The following is a 22,500-nucleotide window of genomic DNA, read 5'->3' on the forward strand; positions in this document are numbered from 1 at the left end:
TAAATGTGTGGTGATAAATTCGCCGTGATACGCATTCGGTTCTCTCCTCCATTTATGAAACAATTCAAGCAATATTCATTCGATGACTCCAGCAAAAGTCATTCGATAACTTAAGCAATATTCATTCGATGATTCCAACAAAATTCATTCGATAATGCACGTGACCTATCTTCTCTTATCCTATTTAGAGAGGGCTTGGCTACTGAGTTTACAAAATGGCGGAACAAATTGAATGGGAGCCTTTGGCGCTAGGCCAGCTCAATTTATTGGATAAATGTGAAATAGATTCTGAAGAGCATAGTTAATACAGTGGACTGGTTCTGAAGATCGGCAAACACCGAAGGAGTAAACAAAGATGCCAAAAGTTAGGTTGGAAAGTCCACGACCGTGCACAATCTTTTGTTTTGCGCTCATACACTATGCATGTATTACGTAACCAACACGTTTCTATTGGTTAGTTCCTCAGTACGGAGTAAACAACTATTGTGTTTTGTGCACGGTCAACGTCAAAAAAATAACAAGGACCTACAATAAAGCCTGAATTTGTCGGGTTAAATTCCCCTCTATTAACTATGTGAAGACGTAACCTATCCTATCGCAGGCAATGTATTTAATGGCGTTGAAATGGCTCTTTCTGTTATTCTTGTCATGGCAGATACTACTATTGATGAACGACAGTCATTGCCTCTTGAGCTTGGCAAGTGTTTTTGCAAAATTCATCGATACTGGTGACAACAACTTGCTGAGACTGAGATAAGGACAATCAGTGCTGTGGATTTAGGCACTAAGCCCTCTTGTAAAAGGAGCGCATGCAGGAGACCAACCCTTGCTATACCACCAGCTATTTTGGAAGAATTGAGAGAGCTTGGGTTCACTTGGACTCACATTGCTAAAATGTTAAATGTTTCTCGTTCTACGATTCACAGACGTTTGACAGATCATGGTCTTGAAGGTCTTAGTTAGTAAGCATCACTGATGCAGAACTTGATCACGTTATAGAAGACTATAGGAAGTTCAAGAAACGACGACGGCTATGGCAACGGCAACGCCAAAAAGCAGCAGTATTATTGGTTCAAAGAACCAAAGTGATCGTGCTGCACGTGCGGCACGCATTTTTCAACATTTTCGAACATTGGCACATTTCGGCAACCACAGACATCAGAGGCGTTATCGGTCACAAAAGCTTGACCGCTTTTGTGGGGATTCACCTCCTATAGGAACACATCATCAGCTCTTTTGACTTTTTTTAAACTTGCATTGTAAGGTAAAGCTTATTTATTCAAAAGATGCCTTGTACACTTTCGCTTAGTTGCAAAATTAAAATATAACGAAAAGCCTACCCTAGAAGGAAAATGTTTGTCGAGGAGTGCCACGTGACAAGCCTGAACCAGGGTCTATCTTCTCAACGACAAAGGAGGCAGAGAAGAGAGACCATGGGAATCTCGAATTTGGGGCAATGTGCAGCTGTTCCAACGGCTCTCGTGGTTGGTTGGTTGGTTGGTTGGGTGGTTCAGAAATCGAACACAAAAGAGCTGGACCCTATATTAGTCCAATGAAATAAGAGGATGTTCAGAATTGCGTGGTGTCTGACGAAGTTTGGTGACTGAGAAGATGTTACTGACCGGATTAGAACTCGTACTCCTTCGTTGCCCGCAATTATCTACTAAATGCTAGAGAAATACGACAGACCACCACTGATCATGTTGACAACACCGGAAAGAAAACTCCAACACTTCCCTTGCATAGCTGAAATATCCATTCAAACATTAATTAATTAATTAATTTATTAATTTTCTTTTCTGAGGCACAAAATAAGGATTCTTTCTCTTCCTTCCATAATAATTATTACAGTCTTGTTCTGTGGTATTTACAGTCTACAACTGTGCGTGTGTGCCAGCCGTGGGGGCCAACATTTCAATTCTTCGGTGAAGCCAGGGTTGGCTTCGGGCTCGGAGTTTTGTCATCTGCCAAACTGATTACATTTTGAGTACCAGCGAAACAGACTCGACATACAAATCCGAGGCACTTGCTTATTTGCTTTGGCAACAATTACATCCCGAAAACAACTTCTAAGCCAACCGAAAGCGACTCGTTCGAAGTCATGATCAGCGATTGCCACGAGATGCTCGGCGGGCCTTGCACTAGTTTTGGAAGTTTCGTGAGCCTTACACGAATCTTCATAAATACCTCCTCCCAGAGGAGCACTCCGCTATCTGGATATCAGACCTTGTAAGTTAATCCAGACTTGACCAGAGAAAATTCATTCCCGATTCATATTTTTTCCTAAATTTCCTTCACAAATGGAATTCCATTCGCTATTAGTTTATCAAGATTGTTAACTTCCTTCGCCATTCTCTTCAAGGGCACTCTTAAGCCAACGGAAGAACTCAGAAGCAGCCATGACTGTTACACCTTTGCCGGGTTCTTCGTCTAAACTGCTTTCCCAAGTGTGAAATGATTCTTCCGAGATGATATCTTCGTCATACAAGCTATCGAAGTAAGACTTCACAAAACCTGGTAGAGTCGAGAGAAAAAACAAAATCGGGTTAAGTTTCTCCGGTGTGTCTATACGTTTGGAAGCAACGTACAGCACGCCGACATCACTTTTAGACTCAGACGAACGCGTAAAAAATCCGATTACTAGTTCGGGTGTTTTATGACCAAGTTATACGAGTTTCGTGGAAGCCAGGAAATTAAACCCTGTTTACACGAGCAATTTAAATTTTTGTGACAATTTTCTTTGGCAAATATATTTGATCGCGTAGATAGCACAATAAATAATTGTTAACAATTCCCAGTGAAAAGGGTCAGCAATGCCTTTGAACAGCAGAAATAAAGCAGAAACAAGGCGAGGTTGCCGGGTCGTTTTTTAACGACGCTCACTGAGAGGCAGGAATTTACCACATTTTATTGTATCTCTCACTTAGTACGCGTGCTGTGATTGGTCAATTTTGCGAGCCGTATTCTACAATACGGTCCGCTGTCGGCCGCTAGTTTTCTTTTTTTTTTCTTTTCAGCATATACAGTTGTCACATAAAAATTGGCCAAATTTCCTGGCCTACACGAGCAAGTTAAATTTGTCACAACAATTGCCACATAAAGATTGCTCGTGTCACACGAGCAATCTTTATGAAACGGGGCTTAAACTAGGTTGTGATAATTGTCCAGCCATACTACTTGACCCGAAATTTGTCCAAATGGGCTTCTTCCTCTATTGTTACAGAGCAGATGACGAGTGTTAACCCCGCTTTCGTATCTTTTCAACGAAACAAACCACTTTTAACAAAGAAGAAAATAAGGCTGAAAAGCGGAAAATCGAGTAACAACGTACCTGGAGGATGACCTTTCTTTACAAAGAGCGCTTGAACCGCGTAAAGAGCTTGAACCTCTAGACTGGTATTGGCATCAATATATTTTTGAAGCAGATTTTTCCTTTCCTTAAGTTCATCAACGTTGCATTTCCAAGAGCCTTCATCATCTGGAAAAAAATAAGAGACAAAACAGACAAAGAATTTGTTGTGCTCAAGGCATAACTATAGTCATTTCAGTTTTTTACAAAGCAAAGCATCTCATCTCTCCTAACAGCTCTGCAAACTAGGTACATGGTTGGTTCCTGCATGGAAAGCGGCCGTAACAAAAAAAAAAAAAAAAAAAACATATGTGATCGGCTAATCGCCCTTTCTCGCAGTCGGAGACTGAATTACTAAGAGCGCAGCTCAACGAGGTCGGGCCGAAGGAGCTGTGCTGCCGGCTAGGCGCTCGGCCCCTGAACACGATCCATGTATGACCTCGGAGCACAGTTGATGACCACTAAACCACCCTGACTCCAACAAACACTACGTTTCTTTCCTTAGACGACCGGTACGTAATTTGCTGATTTTCTTGACCTTGTACTGCTAAAACGCTCCGTGACCAAATCAACGTTTCGTAACACGCTCTAGCTATGAAAGGGATTGTGAAAATAATCCTCTGCACAAGACAACCAGACCTTTTTTTTACTGAACAAGTTGTTTAGATAAGAATTTATCAGTTACCACTTAGCTAAAGGTGCAAGGTATTGGGAGAGGGGACAATGAAACTAGACTTGGGAACATGTCAATACGGCACGGTGTCAAATTCGAAAAGTAGTAAGTGAGGCGACAAAACTCTGATCCTGCACGTTATGGTAATGGTAATGAATTTATATAGCGCATTTTCTAATGACATATTCAAATGCGCTTTATAAGCAAGGGATCTATGGGTGGGATCGGACATCAGCATATATAGGCCCCGCTAGTAGCCACTATCAGTCCATTAGCGACCCAGCACATGAATGAATGAAATGAGGCCTGACCACAACACCGGTAGCTCCATGCTCTACTCGGTACGAATAGTGTGTGGGTTCTTTTACGTCCCACTGGGCTGTGAACATTAAAGGGTTGTGACACGGGGCCTACGGTTTATCGTCCTTATCCGAGAAGACTTGAAAGTCTTGACCATTTGCGGATGTAATTACAAAGGTAGCGCTTTCTCCTCAGTTATTTTAAGACCGTGCGTGTTGGTCCGGCCGGAGTCGAACTCACGACCTCCCGCATGGGAGCCCGATGCTCAACCAACTGAGCCACCGGTGCGCGGTACAGTTAAATATGTTCCAGATACATTCAAATGATATAAAGAAGCATTCCAGTGCTTCTACCACGCCTTGGACCTTTGGCCTTCCGGTTATTGACAAGTTCGAATGATTTACCACCAAGGTACAGTTTATGCATTCATTCACATGTAAGAGAAAATACTACAGAACCACAACGAGCAAGAGCGTGTCATCGAAACTTTTCTATTTTTACAGGAAGACAAGAGGTTAAGGTCAAGCCAACTGTTGATCTTCACTTGACCGAGGGGAAGAGTTTACGGACCCTTTGTGACATTAATTGATTTCCTATAAACAGGCGATGTTGACCTTGGGGAGAAAAGCAAGGTGCGCATCTCTGGCTGACAAAATACTTTAAAGACGTAGGCAAAGCCCACACAATAGATCGGACAATTACCTTCATACAACGCTCCTTCACAAACAACAGTGACCAAGGCTCGAATGAAGGGAGATTCTTTCGTGCTCGAGGGGAAAACATTTTTCTGAACAAAGCAAATAAAGAAGTCCGAGTGGTTAGCTATAACAGTTTTTGTCTTTAGATTGTCAAGTCTTAAAAGTTAACGCCAACAAGAATGCCGAGAGTTTCCGGCAACTGAAAGGCTAAGAACTCAAGGACGAAAATATTTCTCTACTTGCGACTCAAAATTACAGCTTCAGCTCATTTTGCTCAGGTCTGTCATTGCTTGTAGTTGAAAAAAAATCTGCACATTTAATCGTTAGTTAAGGGGGCTCATAAACATGAGCTACTCCTTTTCCTACTGAGGAGTGGAGAGTTTCCTCTCCAAAGGTATAAAGCGGCATTTGGAAATCGGGTACTCAAATTTTAACGCCAATCTCCCACAAAAGACGGAAAGGCTGTAGTCCGCTTGAAGTCCGGAGGCAATCCAAGACTAGCTTAGAGACTTTCTCGCAATCTTCTTTTTTAGTGAAGAAATCAGTTAAGGAGGCTCGAAAGGGTTTCAAGGGCCGATCCTTCTAATAAGAGCGTCACTTGGAAGCGTTGAAACTGGTTCGAGACTCCTTAAGCAAGTTTCCTTTCAGTAATAATTAAAGAAATCGAGGATTTAACCAGCATTTTTCCAAAAGTGATCTGAACTATGCGAAACCTTTATTACTTTTTGCGGCGAAAAAAGTCTGCTTACATCAATCCAGTCCATCACTTCTTCGTTCCTCGCTTTTCTCTTCAATATGACAGTCCTAAGTTCTTCTTCTACATTGGCTGAATGTGCACTGGTTGAACCAGTAATCTGTGATGGAGGTGACGGTCCCAAGGCATATTCGATATTCTTTTAAGAAAACAAAACAAAATTCATCCATTTACCATTGGTTTTGTTTTGTATTACAATACTCAGAGACGGGTTGAAAAGTCTCCCACCTCTTTCTCACGATACAAGTTAAGATTTACAATATCAGAATGTTCGACAACAAAGCGAGTGGGTAGAGAAATTTAAGGAGTAGGCGCGCACTTCTAAAGGGGTTCGACGAGATTTGCAGACCTCAGATGCACAAAGCTTTGCCGATCCGATATTCGTGTTTTGCAGCGCATGTTTCTCATGTTATTGCAAAAAGTTGGGGTAACTTCCAACTCAAACTACGCGGAAAAAGTCAAGTGAAATGACCGGCGAGTTTCGCCACCAGCCGGTTCTATTGAAAACCCTATAGGATGTAAACGTAACTCTAAAGCAAAACAACAGCTCATTTTACGTAAAAACACCAAGGACCGAGTAAACTGTAGTTGACGTAAGTAGGTACATACCTTGTCCTTGGCAAATTCTCTGGCTTCGTCCGCATCGTCAAAGAAAGTATATACAGTTACATTGGATGTGTCCAAAAATGCACGGACATCTTGCGGACTCTAAATCACGATGAGGGAAAAAATTGTCAAAAATACACCTTACGTTTTTATTTGACTGTGATAACCCTTTCCACGGTAAAATCAGCAACCAGCCCACGAGCTATACTGCTTTTACATGTATTAGGATTCTGATTTCAAATGACGTCCGAAATATTTGAAATTGGAACTTTAAGAATATCTGAGTAAAAGAACTTCTCCGTTTCTCCGTCCCGAGTTGAGGGATTCAAGTAGGCACAGCGTTTTTAAATACGTTTGGTTTTCATGATGTAAATTTTTAAATCCTTTTTAAGAATTATGTTTTCTTAGTAACTAATTACTTCAAGATCCATTTAATGTTAGTTCTTAGTTATCATGTTATGTAGTGATTGCAGATGTTTTCTTTTTATGTATATATTACATTTATTTGATCTTTTATTCTGTAAATATGACGTAATTCAATTCTTGGGTTGCAAAGTTACCTACCTACCTACCTATTTATTCTATATAAGGAAAAAAGAAAACGCGATTGCGCGCTTTTTAGTAACCCTACTAAATCGCTCAAAGAACGGCTTGGATATTTCCTGAAATTAGGTTCGTGCACATTATAAACATCTGAGGAGTCCTCACACTCCAAAAAATATTAGGATAAAATGACAAGAATGCGTTAGAATCGCATTGTCAATGCAGACGAAATTCTTGGAAATTCGCAAGCTTGCATGGCCAGGAATAAAGAGAACCACTGGCAGCGGCACGTGAAAATGCACAACAAGCTATTTAACGTTTCGGGGAACGGCTGTTACCCACAGGGAGGCAATATGATGTGAATAGCCGATCTCCCAGCTTCCTAAGCGAAACCTCCCTCTGGGAGCTTTGAATGAATATGGAAGAACAACGAAACGGGTCCATGGCAGTTCCAGATACAGTATCACGCTTCATCCAGACCCATGTTCGGGAGATAGTGAAAGAAACTGGTCCAAATTTGAGTTTCTGTTGGGTTTCAATTTGCTGCTTAAAATTAGCTGCAAATCGAGCATTTGGACTGTGGGAGAAGTGTTACCACACTTGTCAACAATAATAACACTGGTGTAACTGAAACAATCCCAATTACCTTTTCGCTTGACTGCAGAATGCAAGCAAACAGTCTGGCAGCTTTGTGCTTTGACACATATTTAAATACGCATTTAAATAATTCATCGAGACCAAGATTTCCATCAAAGGCTGTCGGACCCATGAGCTCTCCCAGGTACTTCCACAATTGTCGAATATCAAATTCTGTGTCTTCAGCAACTGCAAATATTGACTCAAGCCTGTAAACGAAAAATCTCTTTTGATATCGCACTGTGTGATTGATGTAGCAGACCATTTACAGCAGAGATGTTTCCGAGAAATTTACTAAAACAAAGTTTGACCAAAACCTCGGAAAAGTAATTGAAAGATCCCTCTTCAACTTAAACACGTGCGCACCAAATCTGTTTCCCCTGACAGAAAATCAGTACCCGCCAATCACAACAAAGCATTAAAAACATATTTAACACGGCCGTTTCAAAACAATAGAGCAAGTGCGCAAAGCTTTTTGTGGATGAGCAGGGGCATTGAACGGTCTAGATGTAAGGGAGCAAACGTCCACGAGAATAACCCCACCCTCGCTTTTTAAACACGAAGACGCACTCCCAAGATGGTGATCAACTAACAGGAACGCAGAGCCCTAAAAGTATTTCTAGCGTGAGAAAAGGGACTGGGGGTAAAAAAAAAGAACGTCAGAGAACATTTTGTGTCATATTACGAACACAACGCAATAGGGGACTTTTTTATTGCTCAAATTATCACAGAGCTCGGTTTTGTCCACAGTTGATTGTTAAATCATTTGCACGTGGTTAAGACACAACGCCTTTTATAGAACATCTTCGTTTTTAAGGGGTATCTTTGGACAGGAAATGGACTGGTATGACAAGGTAACCAATTCTTCCACGTTGATCAGACTTCGATAAAATAAATTTGTCTCGACTTTCTTTTGGCCAATCTCTTGTGGGTGGCTGAAACAGGTAATACCTATAGCCCTTAACAAAAGCTTAAACCAAACAATCTAACTGAATTTCCATTTGAACGGGTTGAGAGCGACAGATATGTCCAACGACGCCTCAGCGACATGTCAAAATCAACTTTATTGAACTTCAGTAATGCACTTTAAGTGTCGTTTACACGCAGTTGTATCGGCATTGCCCTAAGCCACCATAACACACATTGTACATACCCATTAAGATAATGCTGAGCTGTGAGAACACCGTCACGCATCAAGAAATGAATGAGCTTTCCAGTGGCCTGTCTTTCGGATGCTCTCTTCTCCATCGTATGATTGAATATCACTTCAACAAACACGTGGTGCCGTGATGGTGACTGTAATTCTTTGAGACATTCAGCTACTTCCTGTTAGCAAAACAGAACATTCACAGTTAAGGTAGTTTACTAGAAATTTATTCCCCAAATCGTGCACAACTTATTTCGACGATATAAACGCCCTAAAAAAAAAAAATTAGTTAAATGGTGGTGTGGTCTAAATTCGGTTAAACATTGGCCTTGTGGCCAAAACCTCACCGAAAACGTTTCCTGCGCTTCTCTAGCAGCCTTTAGGTGACTGGGTTGGCCCTTTCAGCAGAACATACTTAGTGGGTAATTATAGCCTGGTTTACACGACAAACATTTTGGGAACGGCACCCCCACAATTTGGCTCCCGTTTTAGGTACGGTTCCTTCAGTTTTTATCGCGTAAATGAAAGTTTTATGGGCACGGATGCCCAAAAATTCTAACGGTGCTCCCCCCCCCCCCCCCACTCCCAAAAAAAAAAAAAAATTGTGGTACCCCAAATAAAGAAAAATTTGTCGTGTGAACGGACAATGGGTGAACCGAAAATATAGGCACGGGTGCCAAATCGGAGGGGTGCCGTGCCCAAAATGTTTGTCGGGTAATAATAATAACAATAATCATCATCATCTTTATTTCTTAAGATAAGAATACATATCCTAAGTTACAATTAATAAGAAAGAAAAAAATATAAACTCTAGAAACTATTTACACATCATACTTAAAAATTATTCTCTTACTAAAAACGTTCTTAAATCTGTCAGTGTGGATCCTAGGGACAGAGACTGACGTGTTTCTAAGATTGTACCTCGATTTCTTTTCCTTAGGTAAAAACTGGAAGAACGGACATTCGGGGTCGTTCGCTCTTTTTTTGTAAAGTGTCTTGTCCGCCTTCTCTAGCAAGTCCCTAATATTTACATTCTTGGACGTATACTTTCTTTTCATACACCGGTCCAAAAAATTCTGTATTACAGAAAGGTCGGAATCTGAGGCACCATAAACCGACAGAGCGTAACTATTGCGTTAAAAAGGTGATCTACTTCCTCCTGGGGCATTCCTTCCTTACGTAAAGATCCTAATACGAATAATGACTTGTTCGCCTTAATTACCTTCGCGCGCACGTGACTACTGTACTTACAATTTTGTTGGAAAGTAACACCTAATATGGATAACTCTGCAAACTGCGGTATATTACTAACTGCCGCGATGTCCTGACTGTCAACCGGGCTTATGATTTCCAAGACGACGAAATCTCTAACACAGATAACATTTCGGCTGATAAAAACCAGGCCGGCCTGCTCTATTAGGAGACGAAGCAGCTCTCGTAACGTATAATGTGATTGGCTCGCAACCCTAGCCAAAAGTCAAAGACTAAACAATCGAAACAACGACTTACACATAAAACAATAGAAGCTTCTTACAATACCAAACAATAGCTGGTTTCGAGAGCTGCTTCACTACTAGCTTATCAGCCGGACACATCAACCGGTTTTTCTTATAAGGAATTTCCAATAAAATAACAAAATAACTTTAAACCACAGAACATAATGTTTACAATTAAAATCGTTCGATCTTTTTCCAATGAAAGCGTTTGTATCCAAAAAAAATGAATTTCAAAACGCTGATTTTTTCTTTCCAGTTTCCCGGGCGCCGCCATCTTGAATAATTGTGACGAGAAGGTGGTTGGCCTATTGTTCCAGGACAATCGCTCTTTGTGTCAGAACAATGGAGCAAGTTGCTAAAAAACGCTTTCCAAACAGATTAAACCACTTTTGCTTACCTTATTATCTCTGATATTCAGGAATTCGTCAATAATTGAAAGTGTTTTCTTTTTCATCATTTCTTCCGTCACTTCTTGTGATGCAGCAAGTGCCGCTGACCCAGCAACATCACCGGAATAAGTTGCTGGCGCCACTTCTGCTGTTGTTCGAGGAGACTCGCGTCCACTTTCGCGCTCTTGGCTAGCGCGCTGAAAAAGAAAAACGTGGCGAACTCGAACACTGAGAGAGCAGAAAATAAACTAGTTGAAATCTCTTTAAGCTCTTTTGCAGTTAACGTCCACTACATGCATCGCACGCATAACCCATCCCAAGTAGGAAAATAATAAACGAGCGGGAAACTGAAATAAACGTCGCAGTAAACAATCGCGAATCATTCAAAATTCGCAAAAATCAGCAGTCTCCGTTAGTTGCACGAGGAAATTTTAGATGTCTGCATCCTACTCTCAATGTGCATATGTTTTTTTTTTTTTTTTCAGGATCTCTTTTGATTTAATGGCTGTGAGTTGAGTCAACTTGAACGCCTAGTGAAATTTGAGTGAGCCTGTGACACCCGAGAAAATAACTCAAACAATAAAGAGATTTAGCATTGCGTCCACGTGAACAGCAAACGAGAAACGACAAGCTCCTGCTTGTCAGGGAAGCATAAAAAATCTCATTCTAACTTGTCTATCTTTTTTAAGAAGCTGCTCGATATCTGTACATTACATGTAAGAAAAAAAGCTAACATCACACTAGTTCCTTCGATTTTCTTGGCGAGCCTGCCGCTTGCCGTTTGCCATAATACCACACTAAATGTCACTATAATAGCTAAGAAATAAAAAGAGCAACTTGGTCAACCATTACACAGAGGCAACCCCTGCTACGAACCTATTTGACAAACGAATAAACAAATTTAAGCGTGAGATATGCAGATTGGGCTAACTGATGACAATTGTCTGTCAGTTTCTCTCTTCCAACCTGTTCAAATCTATAACGTGCTTTACCAACAACGATGCTAACGATATGTTAATAAAACCTGTTGATCTTTCCCTCTATAAGTTAATTAACAGGACAATGTCATGCTACAGATGTTAAAACAAAAGCTTTGGAACTCAGGTAGACACATTCCATCAAATGACAACGTCAGATTTCTGGTCTCGGTTGTTCAAAAGGTGGGTAACGCTATCCACTGGATAAATCACTATGGCGGATAAACACTAGCAAAACTAATTGAGTTATACGGTGCATAGCGCTATCCACCCTTCGAACAACTGGGACCTGGTTGCTAAAGCTCCCTAATATATCTAACTCGCTTTCATTTCCAGATGTTCTGTATAAGAACTGTAAGTGGCCTCTTGAAACGACTCAAATACTACAAAAAAACTACTGAAGATATCGATTGTTTTTGTTCTGATCAGAGCTACCAACCTTTGGCTGCATTGCCGCCCGAACAGCTTCGACAGCCTTCTCTCGTTCGTCTTGTGGCAAAGGTCCTCGCCTCCCTCCTCCAGACACAGGACTGCACGGTTCTTGCCGCCGAGAATCACTGGAGCTCGCACTTGCTGGGGCCGATAGTTTCCTATCACCAGTTAGGGCCGAATACCTGCAATATTTAATTCATATTAAATCAATTCGACGAAAAAAGTCACCAGAAAATAGACCTCTACGTTATTGTATGCATTTCGGGTTCGGCTTGGGAAGGGTGTACCACCTTTTCAGGAATGAAGAAGGTATGAACGGTGCAGATGTTTGGAGAGGAAACTGACATTTCTTGTCGATTGTACAAGTCTCAAATTTTGTCAATTCACTTCGTTGTCACAAAAAATAACAGCAAAAACAGCAAAGAACTTTGGCAAAACATGAGACACACAGGGCGTAAAGAAGCATTGTTTTTATTAACTTTATTACACGTATTGTTTTGTGACGTTCCGGTCATTGCTGACGTCGCCTTGCCAAAACTCACCAATGAAATCAACGACGCAAGACACATAAATGAGATTTGCAATCCTCTGTAGCTCCTTACTTGCAGCATTGCGATGACGCTCTCACCTGTTGGCTGGTCTGTTATCAGTTTCAGCTGAGGAGCCAGCAATAGAGGAAACCGCCGAAGCAGTTGCCGATGGACCTGCACCAGGACCCACTGCTCCTGATCCCCCGCTACTTCCTCTTGCCCATGCTCCATATCCTCGGCCGCCTGGTCCAAGAGAGATATTCTCAGAATCCACAGGACGCTTTTAAAGAGAACACTTCATTAGTACTTATATGAGCATCGCCACCAAGCGGAATTTGTTCTTCACAATAATTACATCATGCAATACTTCACACTCTTGCTCAACGCCACATCTCCGTTGCGCAAAGAAACCCGTGGACGCTGGGCCAATGTCTTTGTTTTGCAGTACAGTAAAGTACTTAAGTCTGACGATTTTATTCGAGTGCGAGTCACCAATTAAATGACGCAACTCATCCGCTTACTGTAGCAGAGCAAACCACTGCAAGAACAAGAGCAAAGTAGTATAGACACAACTGAATTGTACTTACTTTGATGTTTTGAAACTTCTTAGGATCCACACTAACGTTCCTAGGACCTCTGCCTACAGTAGTCCAGCTTTCATCCGCTTGGGGAATAGCTCCCGGGCGGGGACTGTCACGTCCGCCTGTGTTACCTGGTGGGAACAAAACCAGTTAAGAGCCATACAGCAACAACATATGAGTACGTACATATTGTAAAACATCTCGCCCCGGACAACTTACTAAAGCGGACACGTCACAATACGAAATTTCACCAATTCTTATCTTTTATTTTGTGCTCAACTCTGCATAGTCTTCAGGTAAAAAAATAATTGGAAACGTGACAGTCAAGAATTATTTGAAAGAAAGCTTGTTGTCTATTTCGTGCTTAATCATTCAAGGAAAAGGTTCTTCAGGAAGGGTTTGATCCTGAAATTTATTTTGTTGCGTATGGTAATTTGACACGATAGGGTTTCCTGTCATTACGCACGCAATGAAACAGGAAGGGTTTTTTGTCTCTAATAGCAAATATGTCGTTTGGTTTAACAATTTTTTCGCTGGAAAAGGTTTTTGTGAGATTTTCCTTTGTAAATTGATATGTTGTGTAATATTCGAGCTTAACAAATTTGCATACGTGGGTTGAACTGTGATAGGCGAGGAGACAGGAATTTTTTTTCCTGACAAATGATTAATAGGTAGCCAAGTTTTCAACGTCCGGAAAAGGATATTTTTTGTCATCTGTCTTTGGTTTGTCTTTTACTGTTAACTCCACGCTTTTACGGTACTTTTTGGTGCAAACGTAAAGACAATTTTTTTCACCTGGCATCAGATTAAACTGACAAGAAGACGAATTATGAAGCGGAACAACATGTTCAGTCCTTCCTTAGTGTGTGCAATAAACGTTTGCTTAGTGCAACTGCATGACATGCAGGAAAACGTACGTCAGAGCAATTTGCAGAATATTTAAAGAAGAAACGAGTGAGTTTTACTCAAGCACGTGTTTTGTTATTCCTATTTATTGCCAAAGCTTAAAAAACTAAAAGACCTCAAAATGGGACAGAAGATTACAAAACAATTAAACGCGGGAGCCAAAGGGTCTCTGCTGGCACGACATCTCAATTGGTCTTAATGAACCCCACTTGAAAAAAATAACTGAAACGCTACAATACCACCCAACTCAGTGCCTTCTGTTGTTATGTAACACGTACCACATGAAACAATAACAATAATAATAATAACTTTATTTTTATAGCGCTCATATCCATGTATCGCTGTCCATGGCGCTTTACAATTTACAATTTACAGTAAGTTACAATAAAAATGATTTAAAAGCCCTAAATTCTATGGAATGTTATTATACAATAAATATTATTAATTCTATAAACGATCTATAAAATATTCTTATTATTTCAAACAACAATTATTGAAATGATAATGATAAAATCAAATGATGAAAGAAATATCAAACCAGTCGATAAAAAACGAAAATGATTAAAAAGAAAAAAATCAAATAACTAATTAAATTTCCTATTATCAAGAAATAATGTAAGGAGAAACGTTTTGAGTCTGCTTTTAAAACTAGCAACTGAAGAGCGAGAACGAATATTCAAAGGTAACCTATTCCAAAGTCTTGGAGCAGCAGATGAAAAGGACCGAAAACCATAAGTGGTGAGCTTAGCTCTAGGTTCAACAAGAAGTTTATTTGTAACAGAGAGAAGAGAGTAGCAAGAGGAACGATAGGAAAGAAGATCAGACAGATAGCAAGGAGCCAGACCATTTAAGGCCTTATAAGTGAGCAGCAGCAACTTGAAGATAACCCTATAGTATACAGGAAGCCAATGAAGATCAATCAACACAGGGGTGATGTGATCAAGTAAAAGCAACCAGTGTACGCTCATGGAGCGTCTAGTTGCCTTATCAAATGCAGAGTTGGACACTTAATTTTGAGAGCACTCGCCATTCGGGCGAGTGACCCTCAAAATGCACTCGCCCAAAAACGATCAGCAAAAGCCACTTGTTCGGCCTGCCTCTCCTTTGACATACGACTAGCATGTAGCAGGGCTTCGTGGCAGGCCATTCAACCGTCACAAGTTAGTCATTTCCCTTAAATGCATTTGAATCCGACCTAATCGAGGAGTTCATACCCAATACTCATCTGCACAAAGAAGTGCACCTCTCCGAGTTCAAACACTACTTAGTTGTGCTTTTCCATTCATGTCTCGCTTTAGACTACAATATTCAAACGGAACACAAAGTGCCCTAGACCCAGGTGTGCAGTCAATAAATTGGATGGATCCGAAATTAAATAATAATAAATATTAATATTAATAACACTAATAGTAATTAATAAATTAAATACTAATCCAAAATAATCAAATACCAACCATGGTATAGTAGGCTTTATTTTGCCCATCAAAAAAGCGTTGATAGTGTAATTTTATGCTGAAAACTAAAGCCTACAAATTCTTTGAAACTTTTTTGTTAAGTAAATAAATAGCAATTTAAGTTTTACATCATCGAGATAAGCTTAATCAAGCCCTTGACTTCTTAGGGGGCAAATACTTGGCATCTCACAAAGTAGCTATTTGAAGCAATAGAAATCAAAATGGCCGCTGTATCTGCAAAAAGGTCTATAAGAAATAAGAAGTGCAAGTGTAAACATGAAATAAATGTGGAAGCGTAAAATGAAACAATGTCAATGCTAGTGACAATTAACAATTAAACAACATTTGGTAAGCGTCTGTCACGAAGGCAGACCCACAACCGACTCTTGAAGGTTTCTGGACTTGGGGCCAGCACAACAGAAGGTGGTAGTTTATTCCAATCGCGAATCATCCTCGGGAAAAAGGCATTTGATGATATGTTGTGCGACAAAAGGGGACGTTATGGCTACTACAGTCGCTTTGAGAGCAAAGGAGAAGGAGAGAGAAGGAAACGAATGGCGCTGGTTGGCTTACTGGTTGCTCTCAACATTTATGGATTTATTTGCTGTCTTCACTTCAGAAGCCTTGAAATCGCTCTAAAGGAAAGACATAGTGCTTTTAGTTTAATATGTCGACAACCAGTGGTCTCAAAAGCCATAAGTCCTACGAAAATCCGCGTTTCTTTCAAGCATCATGGCTTTCGCCCACTCAAGCCGTACAATTACCGTTATCTGTTTGTACTTTTCCTGCTCACTGCCAACGACATTCAGTTGAATCCTGGCCCTTTCTCTGATAGCATTAAAATATCATCATTTAATGCTAGAAGTATTGTGAACAAGCGACTTCAGCTGCAGACGCATGTTTCCCTAGTGAATCCTGATATCGTTGCCATTACAGAAACCTGGTTGCATAATGGTGTCAACGACGGCGAAATCTTCCCTGATTCATACATCGTTCATCGTAGAGACCGTGAGAGCAGAGGTGGTGGAGTCCTATTAGCAGTCAAGTCGACCTCTCATTGTTTTCGTCGCTGTGATCTAGAGACCGAATGTGAGATATTGTGGTGCGAAATTCCTGTCCGTGGTTCTACTTCATATTTTTTTGGAGTATTTTACAGGCCCCCGAACAGCAATATCAAGTATCTTGAGGAACTATATAAATCATTGCAAAAAGTTGATTTATTATCTGTGAAGGTTAAAATTATCTTAACGGGTGACTTCAATTTCCCCGACATTGACTGGAATTTAACAGCTCCATTCCAGCCTAATTCTCTATCTGATTATTTCCGTGATACTATCATGAACTACTTTTGTCTCACACAATCTATTGATACGCCAACTCGCGGAGATGAGATACTCGACTTAGTTATCTCAAACTGTCCCGAAAATTTAATGGACATGGATGTTTGTGACAGCTATGGATCATCGGATCACAATATTGTTTATTTTAATTTGGCTGGAAAACTATCTCGTCCGTACCAAGCTCCCAAATTGGTCTACGACTACAAAAATGCAAATTGCGAGAGTTTTCGCAATGATTTATCAAGTGCCCCATGGGACTCTATTCTAAATGAGAACAATGTTGACGATATGTGGAATTACTGGAAAGGTTTATTCATGCGAGCAGTTCAAAATAACGTCAGTTAAAAAAAAATCAAACCAAGAAGAAATGTTCCATGGATTACGTCCGAAATTCGTAAATTGTTTCGAAAGCGTAAGCGTTTATGGCGGAAAGCAAAGGCCACTCAATTGCCAAGTGATTGGAATAAGTACAAGCAGTTAAGGAATAAAACAAAATCGGCCCTAAACAAAAGCTTCTGGATTCACGTTCATAATCTCATTGATTCAAAAAATCCCAAGCGTTTCTGGTCGTTTATCAAGACGAAAACCAACAGTAAATCCATCCCGCCAGTTGTCAAGTTTCGAAATGAAAGTGCATCGACCGCAAGTGACAAGGCTGAACTTTTTCACAATTTTTTTGTCTCAGTATTTTCATCTGAGCCAGAATTTTCTACTAATGATCATGTTCACCAGTCATATACCGATGAAACCATTCAAGATTTCAGCTGTACCGAAGCAGATGTTGACAAGTTGCTGTTGGGTTTAAATACCAATTGTGACATAGCGGCACCAAATTAGCACCTATTGTATATTACATTTCGCATACGCATATGTAAGTAGGTTGGCACATTATGCATGTAACATAGCGGCACCTAATTAGCACCTATTGTATACTACATTTCGCATATGCATATATAAGTAGGTTAGCACATTATGCAAGAGCAGAGAGCACACACAACCACGCGGTGTGTGTGAATAACGAGAATAAACTCCATCGACATCCGACTACATGGTGGCAGCATTTTACAAGAATAATCGCTAGAGTCAAATCGAAAGAGGCCAGCAGAAGCGAATTATGGCAACAGCAACGTCTTTTGCGTCGCCACAGATGAACTGGGACGCTCCTGATCCGATAATTGCATTCGCAAGATTCAAACAAAAATGTCAGCTTATGTTCTCAAGCGTGCTCAAAGCCGCCGATGACGAAGAAAAAGTGAGCTATATTTTACTCTGGTCGGGTGAAAAAGGTCTGGATATTTACAACAGTTGGACATTCACAAAGGAGGAAGAGAGGAAAAAACCTGCCATTATTTTCGAACGGTTCGAGAATCAATTGGAGCCGAAGACGAGTCATCGAATTCACAGATACACACTACAAGGAATGCGACAAGAACAAAGCGAGCCAGTGGATGATTTTATCTCAAGATTAAAAAACCTAGCAGCAAAATGTCAATTTCGCGACAGCACCGAAGTCGAAGACAGAGTTCTAGATCAGCTTATTTGGGGGTCAAAAAACCCCGATGTCCAGAAGTCCCTCATAGGCCGAGACAAATCATTGACCCTTGCAGGCGCTATCGAGATTGCAAGAAGCAACGAGGCGACAAGTAAACATATGAAGACATTGGCAGGAAGTAGCGAAAGCCATCAAGAGGATAGAAGTGTAGATGCCATTCATAAGGAACAAGAAAGGGAATCCTGTAACAACTGCGGAAAACAACACCCGAGGAACAAATGTCCAGCCTACGGTACACTATGTCGAAAATGCGGCAAAGGTAATCATTGGCAATCTGTCTGCCGATCCAGTAAACGGAAACAATTTATCCAAGGAAGAAAGCCGGTTTTCAAAAAATCTATTCACACGATTGAAGACAGGGGCGATGAAGACAATGATGAAATTCTCACAATTAGTACAATCGAGGTTAACACCATAGAAGACACGCAACATTCGATGACACACGACACACGCGATGAAGTCTTTGCAACACTGGAAATAACCCAGCCTGAAAAGAAGTGGAAAATTAATCTCCAGTGCAAGGTGGACACAGGTGCACAGAGCAATGTTTTGCCTATCAGGCTACTTCGCATAATCGCCCCAGAGAAGTTTGATGACGAAGGAAACCTCAAACCAGAAGTACTGGAAAAGAATGAAGCCGTTCTCTCAGCATACGGTGGCTCTGTAATTAAGCAGCTTGGCACTATAAACATCTCGTGCAAGTACAAAGAGAAGAAGATTAACTGCATTTTCTACGTCACGGATACTTCAGGGCCAGCTATCCTCGGTCTAAAAGCGTGCATTGCACTAAAACTAGTCTCCCTCCACTGTACGCTAGGAATAAATCAATTAAACCAGGCTGATCCAAATAGCAGCTTCAATTCTCCAGCTCAAAATCCGGGTACTTGCAAGAAAAACTCGAGTTACATTGGAAGTCATATACCACTAGAAGAGCGGCCATCAATCACAAGTAAACAAGAGCTGATGGATATGTACCCAGAATGTTTCAATGGTACAGTTAGATGTTTTGATGACTACACATATCACATCACACTGGATCCTGAAGTATCACCGGTGGTCCATGCACCCCGCAAAGTACCTATAGAGTTGAAAGACAAATTACAAGCCGAATTACGTGAGATGGAAAGCCAAGATATCATTGCGAAAGTAACCCAACCTACGGATTGGGTCAACTCCCTGGTCATTAGAGAAAAAGAAAATGGGCGACTTCGGTTATGCCTCGATCCCAAAGACCTGAATAAGGCGATCAAAAGAGAACATCATCCCATACCCACTCTAGAGGAAATCACACCCAAATTATCAGGAGCAAAGCTTTTTAGTAAGCTCGACGCTCGCAATGGCTATTGGAATGTCAAACTAGATGACGAGTCCTCGTACCTGACAACCTTCAATACACCATTTGGTCGGTATCGTTTCCTCAGAATGCCGTTTGGTCTACGAATGAGTCAAGATATCTTCCAGTTCAAGATTGATGAGACGTATCGTGATTGCCTGGGAGCCATTGGTATTGCAGATGACGTCACAGTCTATGGAAAGAACGATAAAGAGCATGACTTACACCTGCATGAAACCATGGAACGTACCAGACAGGCCGGCATCAAGCTCAATGACGAGAAGTGCGTTATCAAAACAAAGGAGTGCAATTTCTTTGGTATGCTCTACACACCAGACGGTGTCAAACCCAGCCCAGATAAAGTCAGAGCCATAGAAAGTTTAGAACCGCCTAAAGACAAGAAAGAGCTTCACACCTTTTTGGGGATGGCAACCTACATGAGCTCATTCATCCCCAATTTAGCTGACCACACTGCCCCCTTAAGAAACCTCTTAAAGGAGAACGTTGATTTCATATGGAATCCATCACATTCGAAAGCCTTTGAGAAGGTGAAGGCATTGATATGTACCACAACGACCTTGGCCTACTATGACAGAAAGGAACCAGTTGTCCTCCATGTTGATGCATCAATTAAGGGCTTGGGCGCAGCTCTCTTCCAAAACGACAAGCCAATAGCCTTTGCATCGAAAGTACTTACCCCTGCGGAGACCAGATACGCTAATATCGAACGGGAACTATTGGCAGTGGTATACGGCTGCGAAAAATTCCATTCGTATCTCTATGGAAGATCGTTCGTGGTTAAAACAGACCATCGTCCCCTGGAACAGATCCATAAAAAGAACCTGATGCAAGCACCTCCACGCCTTCAAAGAATGCTGTTGCGTTTACAACCTTACGACTGCGTCATTAAATATCTTCCAGGAAGAGAAATGGTTACAGCTGACGCCCTGTCACGCCTTTCGCCGTTGGATGAATTTGAAGTGTCGGACATGAATGTGAAAGTTCACCATCTAATCAGAATCACCCCAGTCAAAATGGAAGAGTTCAAAAAGGAAACTGCGAAAGATGAAACCCTGCAGCTTCTAGCCCACAAAGTTATGCAGGGTTGGCCTGACAGTGGGAAGAAAATCGTTTCGGCGCTAAAACCATACTGGCCCCTACGAGATGACATATCAGTAGAAGATGGGCTGATACTTCTTGGAAGCCGTGTTATAGTACCTGAATCCTTGAGAGGCAACATCTTGCAGCAAATCCACGGAGGGCACTTTGGTATGGAAAAATGCAAACTACGAGCCAAATCCTGTGTTTACTGGCCAGGCATATACAAAGAAATTGAAAACCTTGTAAACTCATGTTGTGTATGCCAGAAGTACCACAATTCTCAGCAAAAGGAGCCAATGATACCAACAGAGATCCCTTCAAGACCGTGGAAAACACTGAGCGCAGACTTTTTCTACGCTCAACAGTCGTGGTTCCTCATAGTTGTCGACTATTATTCCAAGTTCCCATTTGTCAAGAAACTCCAAAACCTTACATCCGGGGCTGTTGTTAATGAACTGAAAATGATATTCGCAGAAAATGGAATCCCAGAATCTCTTCAATGCGACAACTGCACTCAGTTTACATCCGGCGAGTTCCATCAACTGGCAAACCAGTACGGGTTTGAAATTGTGACGTCATCTCCACATTACCCACGTGGCCATGGGTTTGTTGAACGCCAAGTCCAAACGGTTAAGAAGACGATCCTGAAATGCAGAGAGACTAAAGAAGACATAGATCTAGCCCTGCTGGCTCTACGAACGACGCCCCTGAGTTCCAATATACCGTCACCAGCTGAATTACTGAATGGCCGAGTATTTAAATCCACACTTCCTGGTAAGATCCAGCCATCAAAGAACCAAGAGGAAGTTAGAAATTGGCTCAAAGCGAGACAAGACAACCAATGCCACTATTACAACAGACACACCAAGGAGCTCCCTGAATTACACAGAGACCAAGCTATCTATGTACAAGACCCTGTGAGAAAGACATGGAATCCTGCTAGGGTCATAGATCGGGGAGAGACACCCCGCTCATATCTCATAGAAACTGGAACTGGTGCCCAATTGCGAAGGAATAGAATCCATCTTAGACCGAATAATGCTTCCAACAATTCGGCAAACAACTCTTCGGATTCCATGTCCCAAAGAAGCATGACTGCACAATATTCAAGCGCCATTCTACGAGAATCCACTGCGGCAGGCAATTCAGCAATTGACCCATCAAGTGGCAAGTTTACTATACAGCCCTCAAGCTCCAACCCACAATGCTCTAGTGTAACAGGAGAAGCCGAGAAAGGACCAAGAAAATCCCGCGCGGGACGTGAAATCCGGGCACCGGAAAGACTTAATCTCTGACGCTTGCTTTAATAGTTGATATTAGTATGATACATAAACACTAGACAGAAAATCCCTATATTGTTACCAGTTTTATTCGTTTTCAACATATGTACAAGATATATTGGCCCGAATGAAGATATTGTGTTTTGTTTGTTTTCCATTTAATTAATATAGTTTTAAGAGAAGGGGATGTGACATAGCGGCACCAAATTAGCACCTATTGTATATTACATTTCGCATACGCATATGTAAGTAGGTTGGCACATTATGCATGTAACATAGCGGCACCTAATTAGCACCTATTGTATACTACATTTCGCATATGCATATATAAGTAGGTTAGCACATTATGCAAGAGCAGAGAGCACACACAACCACGCGGTGTGTGTGAATAACGAGAATAAACTCCATCGACATCCGACTACA

General features: G+C 41.2%; 1 protein-coding gene across 1 annotated transcript in view; it reads right to left on the reverse strand.

Annotated features, from left to right (window-relative positions):
- Positions 1–1,287: 1,287 nt before the first annotated feature.
- LOC137997519 (eukaryotic translation initiation factor 4 gamma 1-like) overlaps positions 1,288–22,500 on the reverse strand; it is a 73,805-nt gene continuing 52,592 nt past the window's right edge. Inside the window, exons 14-24 of the mRNA XM_068843568.1 lie at positions 13,118–13,242; positions 12,629–12,810; positions 12,008–12,182; positions 10,600–10,788; positions 8,713–8,885; positions 7,570–7,768; positions 6,384–6,482; positions 5,770–5,913; positions 5,025–5,109; positions 3,332–3,478; positions 1,288–2,514 (exon numbers count right to left, since the gene is read on the reverse strand). Coding sequence (XP_068699669.1) covers positions 2,336–2,514; positions 3,332–3,478; positions 5,025–5,109; positions 5,770–5,913; positions 6,384–6,482; positions 7,570–7,768; positions 8,713–8,885; positions 10,600–10,788; positions 12,008–12,182; positions 12,629–12,810; positions 13,118–13,242 — 1,697 coding nt within the window. The 3' untranslated portion in view covers positions 1,288–2,335. The remainder of the gene's footprint in view (positions 2,515–3,331; positions 3,479–5,024; positions 5,110–5,769; positions 5,914–6,383; positions 6,483–7,569; positions 7,769–8,712; positions 8,886–10,599; positions 10,789–12,007; positions 12,183–12,628; positions 12,811–13,117; positions 13,243–22,500) is intronic.

This window comes from Montipora foliosa, chromosome 3 (genome assembly GCF_036669935.1).
Source record: "Montipora foliosa isolate CH-2021 chromosome 3, ASM3666993v2, whole genome shotgun sequence".
Taxonomy (NCBI): domain Eukaryota; kingdom Metazoa; phylum Cnidaria; class Anthozoa; order Scleractinia; family Acroporidae; genus Montipora; species Montipora foliosa.